Below are 14,828 nucleotides of genomic sequence, written 5' to 3'. Positions count from 1 at the left end.
GACATCATAATTATTATTAATGTACTTATTTTTTTTCGTCGACGTAATTCGATATGCGTGGTTTTCGTCACTAGAAAGATGTGCACTTACTTTTTTACAGTTTATTTCATTCTTTTGGTCAAATATCCTAATCATGCTAATACAATGTTGTTACTCGCCTACACAAAAATCTATTATTTCAATTCATTTTTTGGCAAACACCTTTGAAAGTCTTGTTATATTTGTCCTTTATGATCTCTCAGGTAAATATCAAAAAGAATCCAGGATTAAATATATACTTTATGATATATTCACTTGTACTTTACCTTTACATAGGCTGTCTCCGTGTAATTTATGGTTTAAAGGAATACGAATACTTTTTTTCTCATAAAACTACAATTATTAGTTATTGAGAAGATACATAAACATAACTATAAGGTAAAATTATCACTTGCATGTGTAAACGATACAATTAAATTAACTAGGAGGACTGACTTTCACATTTATAACTTTTATATAATTTTTCTAATATTACAATATTTGATGAGTTAAACTATTGATGAACTTTAAAGATATTAGGGTTTGACTAACAGTTGTTTTGTAAAAATTTCCTTCTTTCTATAGTTTAAATATTCTACAATTCATTTTGTAATGGTGTACTCGTCACCAATGTTGTTTGTGTCACAGAGACGGCAGATTATGTTTTTTCTCTGTAAATCCTGCCTCCTTCCAGACTTAATCGGCAAGTGGTGACTACCACATCTATGTTTGCATAATACATAAATAAAATTAGTAAGGTAAAAATGAAAAGTAGTTTTCAAATTGTTAAATTTATTATATCGTAGGAGATTTATTCAGTCACATTTCAAAAATTAAAAATTTTCCATTTTTGAATATTTGACAAAACATGCAATATATAATTTATATCCAAAAAATTATATTCCATTTCAAGCAGCTCGTTACAGTAAATGAAAACAGCTTGTTTAAAAAGTTAGAATTGATACCAATAAAAAATACTTATATATTTATTGAGTAGATATTTCGAGCATATTAACTTTTCTATGACTTCATTTTAAACAGTTAATAGTAAAAGAGCAAGATTCGTTAATACAAACCCTTTTTTAAAGGTAATAGTTGTCCAGTCTACGATAAGGGCTTGATAAGCTTCTTGTTAAAATGAGAAAAAAAAGTTTTGAACTCCGGGATTCTTGATTAATGACAATGGCCTTAATTGAATTAAATCAAAACAAAATATATTATTTGCCGAATCAACAAAGGCGAAAATACTTCCGTTTTATTGATCGCATTTCATGATTTATTCATGTTTTATACAATTGCACACAGTTGGGAATATTAGTTTGCTACAATTTGCAACAATTTTATACGGACTTCTTTGACATTTTCTGTTGATTACATATAATTGAGGGACCAAGCATCATCAACTGAAAACACATATACTGTGTACAAAAATTTCTGAAGCGATCTCAAGGTAAGCGTCCTTTTCAAATCTTTGGCAACAAAACATTCATAATTTATATTAAATGTTTGAAAGAAAATTTTAAATGGTTAAAAGTTGTGGAAAATATTATATTAATATGCTGACTTTGGCGTAAAATAATGTTTTTAAATTAACGGCCAGCAGTATAGAAGATATCTTAAAAAGTTCATGATTGTTGAAGCTTTAAAAACTGTGCCATGTGAAAAAATTAAAATCTTTCTTTAAAACGTTAAAAAATGTAGAAGTCAGGAGACTGTAATTAAGTGGTTGTCGTTTGTGGCGCCATATTTATTTATCGTTTATTGTTTTGTACATAAATCAGGTCAGTAGTGTTCGGTAGAAATTGTTTTATATTTGTTATTTAGTAAGAGTTTTGTTCATTGTTGAAGGCGGCATAGACTTGTAGCTGTTAGAATGAAATTCAAAACAGTGTGGCTGTGGCCATTGATTGACACATTAAATTCATCTATTGACTGGGACAATTTAGGTGAACGTTTGTATGTAACGACCATTGCTCACTATGCACTTTTTAAAGACACTTAAACTATGGGGTCACCAAAGGTTCTCAACACCTTAATAAAGTAATTCGAAAAACTAATCAGAAATATAACACGATGTTATGATTTATATCAATTATATAAATCAAAACATAAAGGTTATTCCTGATTAACTTTTTAGCTCACCTGGCCTAAAAGGCCAAGTGAGCTTTTCTCATCACTCGGCGTCCGTCGTCCGTCGTCGTCCGTCGTCCGTCGTCGCCGTTAACTTTTACAAAAATCTTCTCATCTGAAACTACTGGGCCAAATTAAAACAAACTTGGCCACAACCATCATTGGGGTATTTAGTTTAAAAAATGTGTGGCGTGACCAGGGCCAACCAACCAAGATGGCCGCCATGGCTAAAAATAAAACATACTAGGAGTAAAATGCAGTTTTTGGCTTATAACTCAAAAACCAAAGCATTTAGGGCAAATCTGACATGGGGGTAAAATTGTTTATAAGTTCAAGATCTATTTGCCCTGAAATTTTCAGATGAATCGGACAACCCGTTGTTTGGTTGCTGGCCCTGAATTAGTAATTTTAAGGAAATTTTGCTCTTTTTGGTTATTATCTTGTATATTATTATAGATAGAGATAAACTATAAACAGCAATAATGTTCACCAAAGTAAGATTTACAAATAAGTCAACATGACTGAAATGATCAGTTGACCCCTTTAAGAGTTATTGCCCTTTATAGTCAATTTTTAACCATTTTTCGTAAATCTTAGTAATCTTTTACAAAAATCTTCTCCTCTGAAACTACTGGGCCAAATTAATCCAAACTTGGCCACAATTATCTTTTGGGTTAGTAGTTTGAAAAATGTGTCCGGTGACTAGGCCATCCAACCAAGATGGCCGCCATGGCTAAAAATAGAACATGGGGTAAAATGCAGTTTTTGGCTTATAACTCAAAACCCAAAGCATTTAGAGCAAATCTGACATGGGGTAAAATTGTTTATCAGGTCAACATTTATCTGCTCTGAATTTTTTAGATGAATCGGACAACCCATTGTTGGGTTGCTGACCCTGAATTGTTAGTTTTAAGGAAATTTTGCTGTTTTTGGTCATTATCTTGAATATTATTATTGATAGAGATAAACTGTAAACAACAATAATGTTCAGCAAAGTAAGATTTACAAATAAGTCAACATGACCGAAATGGTCAATTGACCCCCTTAGGAGTTATTGTTCTTTATAGTCAATTTTTAACAATTTTCATAAAATTTGTAAATTTTTACTAACATTTTCCACTGAAACTAATGGGCCAAGTGCATTATAGATAGAGATAATTTTAAGCAGCAAGAATGTTCAGTAAAGTAAGATGTACAAACACATCAACATCACCAAAACACAATTTTGTCATGAATCCATCTGCTTCCTTTAATATTCACATAGACCAAGTTGAATTATTTTATAATTAAAGGCGTTAAGAAACCTTTGGTGACCCCACAGTTTAAATGTCTATCGTAGGTACGTCGTGAACAGTGGTCGTTACAGACAAACGTTCATGTAAATTGTCCCAGTCAATGGATGAATTTAATGTGTCAATCAATGGCCACAGCCACACTGTTTTGAATATCATTCTAACTGTTAAGAGATTTCGTCTTTGATGAAGAGTTGTCCTATTTGCAATTATAGGAATCAGTGTTAACTTTGAATAAAATGCAAAACAAAACAAAACTTGTTGAAGGCCGTACGATGACCTATAGTTGTTAATGTCTGTGTCATTTTGGTCTCTTGTGGACAGTTGTCTCATTGGCAATCATACCACATCTTCTTTTTTATATTAAAAGAAAATTGCGATCGTCAGAATTTATAAAAAAATACCAATTTTAATCCTCATTTTATCGAGAGAAAAAAGCACGGCAACAGATGTTTTTGTGATTATATCTGTAATCGCATCTTCCATCATCATTTATCTTTCAGCTATTAAACTGACATTACAATGGGGAAACTGTATCTACTTCAAAAAGGTTACTTACATTACATGATTCAAATTGTCATAATTTCGATGGAAAATAATGCCAATAACAAACCTGAGGGTATCGATGGGATGTACAAGATAGACAATAATATCTGATAATGGGGAAAATTTCGAAACGTGAAAACGGGGCATGTGATCTCGTTTTAATTGTTTTACATTTGTCATTTTGGGGGTCTCTTATAGCTGACTATACGGCATTGGCTTTGCTCATTGTCCAAGGACGTACGGCGACCTATAGTTGTTAATTTCTGTTTCATTAGCAATTCAAACACATATTTATTTAATTTTGATATATATCAGGGTTATATGAAAAAAAGACATTTGAACTTTATAAACATTATTATTTCAGTCATCATTGATAAAAATCTAAAATAATTTAATATAGAAATACAGCATATTCCTGTATCAATTTTATTTACATACAGTCTTAAAAGAATATTATTTCTTTTGGGAAAAAAATAATTTTTGGATAATTTTAAAATTACACATTATTCATTAAATGAAGAAACAAAAGAAAAAAAGGAGCTTTAATTTGAAAAAAATGAAGTAGCTCTGATTAGTTCATTTCATATTGTGAAATAAAAATAATCTGCTATGTAACATAATTATAATCATCACACTTATACACATTCTGATAAACTACTTACCAAAAAAGACCTAAGTTTTGATTATTCATAGATATGTTATTGCTTTTACTTATTAAAGATAAATGCCAATGACATTTCAAATCCCATCATTCGAATATTTGAATTACTTAATATTTCTCCTTCTAACGAATCTTTCTTCCAAATTCACCACGAACAGCAGGAGATTAAAAAAACTTATTTCGATCTCCAAAAATTGAAACAATTTCAGAGACACAATGATGGAAGAGTTCTTCTGACTTTAAGGGCTATACCAGGATTATATTTCCATTTTTGCCAACCCTTAACATTGATAAATCTGGTGAGAATTAAAGGTAAACTTATATGAGTAAAAAGCGCAGATGTTTGCTCAATTTGGTTTAGGTGTATCAAAGTTTTAAAGCACAAATGTCCATATTCTTTGAGCACAATTATCCTAGCTGATGTGTTAAAAAAAGTAAAACGTGCAAACATCCAGGTATATAAACGTCTTTTTTATTTAAGAATTGAATGCTTCTTTTTGTAACTTTATTGGGGTGTAAAAGCGTGGACCGAAGTATATTTTGTATGAGGAAGCGCTTCATTCTAAAAATGTGTGCACGGTTTGTCACAAAACGTCTGTCTATAGATGGACTGGTCTTTAATAAGCGAACCGGTTAAACCCCGCCCAGTCAAGTGAAAAGAATCAAGTAATTAACTCATCACTCATCAGCATATTAAAAATAATATAGTACCGGCAACACTATAGCTATTGACCAAATATGAAGTCAAATCTATTCCTAAATTTTTGCCAATTATTCTCTATTCATTTAACTCCATCTATACCTCATGATTATCATGCCTGATAAAATATGAAAAGTGGCCCCATAGTTAATATAGTATTTTTATCTATATCTGTAAGTTGCAAGGACATGATAAATTTTTTAGATATGATGACTGTCAACATAGTTTTATTTATGCTTGCTACTACAACATGTCCTTAGTCTGAAGAGACCAACCATTATCAATAACACATTTCTTTATATGATATCATGTAAATAGTATGACGTCCATTATCACTGAACTAGTATACATATTCGTGTAGGGGCCATCTGAAGTACTCCTTCGGGTGCGGGAGTTTGTCGCTGCATTGAAGACCCATTGGTTGCTTTCGGCTGTTGTCTGCGCTATGGATGGGTTGTTGTCTCCTTGACACATTCCCCATTTCCGTTCTCAATTTTATCATGTAAATTTACAACATGCAGCAGTAAGCTTGACAATAATATTGATCAAAATAAAAATCATGTACTTAATTTAAGTAATTCATCATAACTTTTAAAATGACAGCCGGCAGAATATTCGGAAATCATTTCATACCTTTCCCCGTGTTATTCAAATTGAATAAATAAACGCGATGATAAGAAAAAAAAAACATAATGAATATCGATCTGAAATTATGGACGAAACGATACACAAAAAGCAATTTGCATCAAATGCATATGAATATATTTCCACTTATTAACGATATAAAGTACGTTTAAACCGCAACACATTCATGTGATTGTCGCTAGTCTGACACCTTGTTTCAATAGAATAACTGGGTTAAAAGTTACATTCGAAAAAATAAACAAGATTCATACATTCTTTAAAGAAAACTTATTAATTCGGAAGTCTTTTCATCAAAATCTACGAGATCTACAGTGAGGGGAAAAGGAATCGTTGATGAAATTACTTCACATCCGCCATTTTCTTTCCAAAGCATATATAACCTTACTTGGTATACTACTGTTGCCTTAATTGACCTGCTAAAATTAAAAAAAATATATTATGTCACTTAGGCCGTGTTCACACCAAATACCATAAACAGTAAACATGTGTATCATTAATTTAATGTAATGTACACTGGTTTCACATTAAATTTGTTTACATCTATACACCTGGTTTAATTACCTGTACACGAGATTTGTTCACCCTTGTAAAGTATAATTATGTCATTTAAATGCTCATTACATATAAATAACTCAAATGTGTAGGCAACTTTTCTGACAGTTATGAATAAACTCATCATAGATACCAGGATTAAATTTTGTAATTACGCCAGACGCGTGTTTCGTCTTCAAAAGAGTCATCAGTGACGCTCGTGGGGCTAGTATGATTTTTGAAAATAAAGGACAGGAGTTTTGATTAAAAAAAGTATAGGATGAGTCACTCTGTCAAAAAAGGCTGATTGACAGTTTATGTAAAAAATATATTGTCAGGATAAACTAAATAAAAAAAGAGGCCAGGACCGAATAGAATGAAAAAAGGCAGGACAGAGATGACGACAAAAACAATGCAGGACAACATTTTTCATTCTAGCATCCTCGCATCCAATCCAACCTAACCCCGATAAAAGTCAAATGGTAGCTCCTCTAGCATACAAATATGCAAACAAATTTCGCATAAATATACGCATAGACGCAATATTTGAAAAAAAATATTATAGCGAGTTAATAATTTTATGCAACACATTTGCGTTTTTCGTGGTGTTTTCTGTTTTAAAGAATTTTTTGATAGCCCTATTGTATCTTTTACTTTTTTTTTATGTGGTACAGGTTTATGACATATTACTTCTATTTTCAGATTTAAAATGAATAGTTATAACAAAACGACAAAAATACTGTTGATATCAACCTATTTTGTCCTCTCAATATATTGTATGGAACTTTCTAATGTTATAGATGCATACAAAGCTAGGTGTGGTAATACACTTTGTGAACTGCAAATTTCAGATTGGACGAACGGAAAACTACGAGACTATTGTCCGAAATGTAGCTGTGAGATAACATGTATATTTTCTAGGAACTGTTGCCCAGATATATACTTTCGTTTTCCACAATCATGTATAGAAACCAGTCTTGTGAAATTTAACCCTTATCATGATGAAAAAAGAGCAGTATCGATGATAAGTCATTGTCCTGTGTCCTCGGATAATGTCACAAAAACGAAATGCGAAATATCAACCAGTCTCGACCAAAAACTTCAAAGCATTCCCGTTTATTCGTCCATAAGCGGACTTTCTTATCGAAATTTTCATTGTTCAGCATGCCATAATGAATCAACAGAAAATATCATTCAATGGAAAATTGAAATTGAATGTGCAAACTTTGCAGATTTCAATTTTCTATCTTCCTATTCCGAAATAATTGACTATGCCAGAGAGAAAGAATGTAATATTTTTTATTCAAGCTCAGAAATTAATGGAGTTCATATAAACACATGCGATGATAAATACTTGTTAGATGGTGGTTTAATAAGTAAATGTAACGTTTCGGGAACATGGATACTATTTGATGCCAGTATAGACTATGCATGCCGAATGTATGACAATAGATTTCATTCCTTCAAAAATGTATTTTGCCATCTCTGTAACCCACCAATTGATGTAGGTGGTGTCATTTCGAAATGTAATTCAACAGGTTTATGGGACGTTTTCAACAGCGATTTAGAAAAGGCATGCTTAAACAACATACAGTCTCCACTGACAACACCGTTCAGAAATATTTACTGTTTTTTATGTAATTCAAACAACAAGACTAAAACAGACAACATGCATTTCAAGGAATTAGAATTTACTCTCGAGGAATGGATAGAAAATCAAAGAGAATTCGTGCTCGAGTTTCAAACCATTCATGTCAATCTTGAATCGATTTTTGAGGGTGGATCAAAGTATCTAAAAGATACAAAACCTGACATAATAGCAACGACAAAACTAGATGTATTCAAAAACAATTACTTGAACACTTTGAACAGAACAAATATTATGGTACATTACTTTGCATTCACTGGTTCTCCTTTATTTTGTCAAAACTATTCCATGTTTCCTATGACGCAAAATTGCGACTGTAGCGACAGTTGCTTTTTTCAAGACGGATGTTGCGTAGACAAATTGATTCAAAAATCTACTTCATGCACTGATCCACAATATTCTTACGGTGAGACTGGGTACGTAGTTTTTGATACATGCACTAAATCCATGAATGATCTTGCTGAAAAGTTGTGTAGAATTAACGACATTGAAAAATTCTTTACTTTTCAACCAGTAGAAATAAAAATTGCTGAAGGATATACTCAATATAAAAACGTATTCTGCGCTGTATGTAGTGACGTACTTGGTCAATCAACTTTCAAAAATACTGATTTTACCTCTTTGAAATTTTGGAATCTAGTCGTTCGCTGTAATATGTACTTGCCGCCATTTTTCTTCTTGTCATTTGAAAAATATTTCCGGTTTGTACGAGAAAATGGATGTGATATAAAGTACATTCCGTTCGATTATACCATGAGATGTGAAGAAAAAGAATATAAACAATGCAATGTTACCGGGCACTGGATGCATAGGGATCTAGATATAAAGTTTGTCTGTGAAAATATAACCATGTCGAAGAGTGTATTTTGTTCCATTTGTAATCCGAAACACAAGCAAACAATAAAATATTCTAACTGCAACGTGACAGGTTTATGGGAAAACTATGACATAGAAACAGAGAAATACTGTTTAAATATGCCAAGAATTGATTACCTAGCACCATACAAAAACAAATTTTGTAAGATATGTAACGGAGTATTAGTATATGAAGACCAGTCGGGTTCAGGATCTGCAGCTAGTGGCGAATTTAGTCCTCCTATTATTGGTCATAGCCCCGCACAACCATCATATAGGATCATATTTGAATTTTCTAACAACAAACAACCTTCAAAACATAACATAGAGGCACCTAGATGTAACTCAAGTCAGGTTGTATTTCTTGTAAGTAACATTGATCCTAATCTTTATTACGTAAATATAAAACTGTCTACCTATTTAATGTTACATTACTAACATTACCTAAATGTTTGATACGGTGGCCATATTATTTTGTCTGAAAAGGGATACCTTTGGTGTCTAATTTTTTAAAGAATTAAAAAAAAAAGAAGTATAGGTTATATTGTTATTGGACTATTATAAGTGTATAAAAATACTGCATGCTAAAATTATCATATCTGAAAGACACTAGTAAAGATATAAATGTTCAATTTATTATTAAACCAAAATAAGAAAAACCTTCTTTTACCAAACATTTTGTCTAATTTCCGAGCAAAAAAAGTCACGCATTTCTACACGACGGGTGCCACATGTGGAGCAGAATCTGCTTACCCTTCCGGAACACCTGAGATCACCCCTAGTGTTTGGTGGGGTTCGTGTTGTTTATTCTTTAGTTTTCTATGTTGTGTCATGTGTACTACTCTTTGTCTGTTTGTCTTTTTCATTTTAAGCCATGGCGTTGTCAGTTTATTTCGATTTCTGAGTTTGACTGTCCCTTTGGTATCTTTCGTCCCTGTTCTATTCTTATTTGTCACATTTATTCTTACACTTATAGAGTTATATGTTGGATGTGAAAATAAAACTGAACTATCACGACTTGCTTAACGAAGGTTTTTTGCTCTTTTGTAAAATAATAACAAGATTTTTTTTAAAGTCTGTTATAAAGGAGGGACAAAAGATACCAGAGGGATAGTCAAACTCATAGATCGAAAACAAACTGACAACGCCATGGCTAAAAATAAAAAGACAAACAAACAAATAATAGTACAGAAGACACAACATAGAAAATTAAAGACTAATCAACACGAACCCTACCAAAAACTGGGGTGATCTTAGTTGCTCTGGAAGGGTAAGCAGATCCTGCTCTATATGTGGCACCCGTCGTGTTATAGATAGTATATGAATAATGGAACTCTAAAAGCCGAGAAATGAAAATTTTTGTTGGCACTACATAAACAAAAAAAGAGGATATATCATAGTAATTACTCTTTAGTACTCGCTTTGAATAGATTATTACATTTTTACGCATGCCTGGTTGAAAATACAACATTAATTATTTTAGTGTAATACAAATTAGTCAGTGTTAATACCGTAATCTGATATACCGACTGAGAATATGTCAAGACAATTAACACATTTGTGTTATCAATTTTTAGTATCTCTTCGAATACAGAATATAAATGTTCATCCTGTCTTGGCCAAGTTATTTTTCGTATTTCTTACACGACCATTATATTCCATGATCCTGAAAACCCCTTTCCTCCGACAAATACCACAATTGTCGTGTCTGACACATTTAAAGCACATACTTATTATCAATTGCAATATACAAGGTTGAATATTTTTTAGAGTGTAAAAACGATTAGAGCAGAATACATTTTTTCCTAACTATCCATTAATTCCATGTGCTAAATGAGTTCAGTGGGCTATTGAGATTTTCCCCGTTGAAATAATTTTCTATTGCGTTTTGAGTATCAATTGTATAATATTAATGCAAACATATTTTATCAATTCATTAGTTATTGTTAAATCAATTATACTTAGAAATAATATTTAATCAGTACGATTAGTTTATTTTAGATATTATTTATTCGATTAATCTTATTAGTTTAATCATTCAAGTTCTTGAAAGTGCCAACCCCGATTTCTCATCTACACATCGGGGTTAAAATTATTGTAAAGTTATCATTGGTCCATACAATTCCGAGAAATAGTCTGGAAAAAAAGTATGGAATAATAATAAGGAAAAGAAAAAGAATCGAACAATAACAATATCATAAATATGTCACCCGACCTCCGTCAGGGTGACATAAATAGAATCAAAGTTAGTTCGTTCGCAATCATTGTTAGACATTACTAAAGGAAATTATCAACGACATTAATGACTATATACAGGCACAAGAACATGTTACGAGATGTTGCTAGGTTATAGAGACAACAATATTTTACCGATTGTCACAATTAATAATAGTCATCAGTGACGTTCATATCAAAATAGTTATAAAGCCCAAAAAGTACAAAGTTGAAGAGTATTGAGGATCCAAAATTCCAAAAAGTTGTGCCAAATACGGCTAAGATAATCTATTCCTGGGACAAGAAAATCCTTAGTTTATCAAAAATTCAAAGTTTTGTAATAAATATCATGAATTCCCAAAAGAGCTTTACCAGGTGCGTCGGCAAGATAATAGTCTACTGCTTTGTATGTATCTACTGTCATGAGATTGCATACTGAGTTGAACTTAATTGTAATCATTATCTTATATTACTCTTTATTTCAGAATGAATGTCGTGATATACGTTGTTATCCTGGTAGAATGCTTGTCGAAACAGGATGTACTCCTCTTTTCCAAACAACAGAAAATCTGGGATACATATTATATGGGACATTAAAAGCTAGTTTGTTGAATAATGTAAGCGATTCGATGACTTTCTTGGAGTCAGTTGATGAATCTTTTAAAGAATATATAAGAATATGTTTGAACTTATCGTACATTTATTTTGAAACTTCTATTACTCTTTCCAATTTGTATTGTCCGCGCAATCAGCGCAACAAGTTATACAAAGGACTTGATGTTTTCATATTAATTTACCACAAATTATTTATAACGGATTCTGTTAATCGTTCAAGGATAGAAGAACAGCTGGTGTCTTTGCTAGGCTCAACATTTAATGTTACCTATGATGACTTTGAACAGCCATTTCTTTTTGAGCATGATGCACATGCGTTTCATTTACCTTCTTTAGTTTCAAGAATGAAATTTACCGATAAATGTTACACTACTTACGAAATATCTCATTCACACCCTGGACATTTATACGTTCATTCACACGTGAATCAACTTTTGTTTTGCGAACAAATTGAATTGAACGAAAATGAATTCAGTGTAAACTTGAAAGATTTCAAATTAACAATTATTTCACGAAATACTGACATTGAACAAGATGATTATATGCTGATGTCACATCGGAAAGCAAGATTATGCGTAAACCGTTTGCAGACTGTGAATACACGAAAAGATTCTTACAATTCTACAGTTGTATGGAACACAGTCGCATTGGTGTTCACTTGTATATCACTAGTTTGTTTAGTTTTAACGTTTTTGACTTATTGTTTTTTTTCGAGTTTGAGAACCCTTCCAGGAAAAAATAATATGTGTTTAGTATTTGCAATGTTCTGTGCGCAGTTCGTTTTTCAGTTTGTAGAATTCGGTACAAAATATGATATCGGATGTAAAGTTATCGGTGTTTTAATACATTATTTTTGGTTGGTAACGTTTGGTTGTCTCAATGTATGTTCTTTTCATATGTTCTACGTTTTTACAAGCAAAACAGGCATTCATATATCCGAAACTTCTAGACTGGCAGTTTATATATTATATTCGTATGGGATACCAGCAATAGTGGTAGTATTAAATATTATTATAACTCGAAGTCTATCTAGCGTTACATTGATTGGATACGGAGGTCACGTTTGTTTTTTGAATCAACAAATCGCATTCTTTGTAACTTTCATAATTCCAATAAGTTTAGTTTGCTTTTCAAATATTTTCTTCTTCATTGGGACTGCTTTAAAAATTGCACGACGACCAAAATTGAAAAATGATTCACAAATGAATTTAAATCAAATTCAATTTAGCGTGTACGTAAAATTATTTTCTATAACGGGAATCTCTTGGATTTTTCAAATTATTGATTCTTTCATACCATTTTCAGCCTTTTCGATAATAGTTTCTCTTTTGAACGCTTTACAGGGGGTGTTTATATTTATGTCGTATATCTGTAATAGACGTGTATTAAATCTATATAAACAAACTAGAATGTCTCTAAGCGAAAACAGTGATTCAAAGACAAGCAGACAAACAACATCCACCGAACTGAGTAGAATGTAGATATATAAAATACACCGAACTATATTTAGATACATCAGCCCCTTTGTTAAGTGGATATTAGATATATAACCCGAGGAAACAGTGAAGTTTAAGCTTACAATATACACCGAACTGAGTGGAATTTAGATACATAAAATACACCGAACTATATTTAGATACATCAACCCCTTTGTTAAGTGGATATTAGATATATAACCCGAGGAAACAGTGAAGTTTAGGCTTACAATATTCACCGAACAGAATGGAATTTAGATATGCAACATACTATGATTGATGTTTAGATATTCATCAGCCTCTTCGTTGAGTGGAGATTGAATACACAACCCGGAAAATCAGTGGAGTATAGGCCTACAATATCAACAAAAATGAGTGGAGTTTACATACACAACATAAACCAAACTGAGTTAAGTTCAAAGATACAACATCAATCAAACTAAATGACGTTTGGATACACAACATAAATTGAACTAATTCATGCTTAGATACACAACATCCTCTAAACAGAGTTGAGTTTAAATAAACAAAACAAGGAGACTGTGAACTTTAGGCCTTCAACATCAACAACACTGAATGGAGTTTAGATACGCAATATTGATCAAACTGATTGGAGTTAAGGTACACAGCCCTAACCAAACTGAAAGAGGTTAAGATATACAACATCCACCAAACTGTATCGAGATTAGATATAGAACATCCATCAAGCTGAGAAAAGTTCAGATACAAAACATCAATCACACTTAGTGAAGTTTCAACATAAAACATCAATAAAACTGACTGCTTAAGTTTTGATATACAATATCCATCAAATTTAGAAGATTTTTTTGATATACAAAATTAATTAAACTATGCATGAATGTAATTATGAAAAAATTTAAAAAAATAATTCTTGTCTGAAATGTTGTTTTTAAATCAATTATCTTTTAATATGAATTGATGATTTTTTAAATAAATATCTGGTATTTGTTTTCCTTTTCATTTAGCTTTAAAAGTTAATGTTTTTAATGTGCATAACGCAAACATACATCTGTTATTTTGTATTTTGTTTTTAACATATATTCTTGAGCTACTTTTTTACTAGTTTTTACCAAACACATACTTTAATCCATTATATTAAGATATTTTATTTAAACTTTAATCTAAGTCAATGCAATTAGTTATGAATTTTCAGAATATACAAAAAGAAACATTTTTCTGGATTTTTCTATTGAATTTTATCGTTCTATTGAATTTTATCGTGTAGATAAACATATTCAATACTTTCAAAATGAAACAAAACAATTTCAATAAAAAAAGAGTAAATTTTACTCAGTTTAGAGTCTAGCAGTTATGAGATATAAGTCGCAAAAAGTCATTTCCTATACAAAATCAATTTGTGTAGCTTATTTCACTTATACTAATTTGGCAAACAAAATAGCAGATGATGATAATTGTAATACTCGTGACGACAACACCAAGTATTGGTCCCATGGCTGTGCACAAGAAAAAACACTGC

General features: G+C 31.5%; 1 protein-coding gene across 1 annotated transcript; it reads left to right on the top strand.

The window, feature by feature from the left end:
• Positions 1-1,207: 1,207 nt before the first annotated feature.
• LOC139511757 (uncharacterized) lies at positions 1,208-14,201 on the top strand. The gene is made up of 3 exons (XM_071298802.1): positions 1,208-1,468; positions 7,226-9,392; positions 11,726-14,201. The coding sequence occupies exons 2-3, from the start codon at positions 7,233-7,235 to the stop codon at positions 13,334-13,336; spliced, it is 3,771 nt and encodes a 1,256-aa protein (XP_071154903.1). The 5' UTR covers positions 1,208-1,468; positions 7,226-7,232; the 3' UTR covers positions 13,337-14,201.
• Positions 14,202-14,828: the final 627 nt, after the last annotated feature.

This window comes from Mytilus edulis, chromosome 2 (genome assembly GCF_963676685.1).
Source record: "Mytilus edulis chromosome 2, xbMytEdul2.2, whole genome shotgun sequence".
NCBI lineage: Eukaryota > Metazoa > Mollusca > Bivalvia > Mytilida > Mytilidae > Mytilus > Mytilus edulis.
This window is presented reverse-complemented; position numbering and strand designations above follow the sequence as displayed.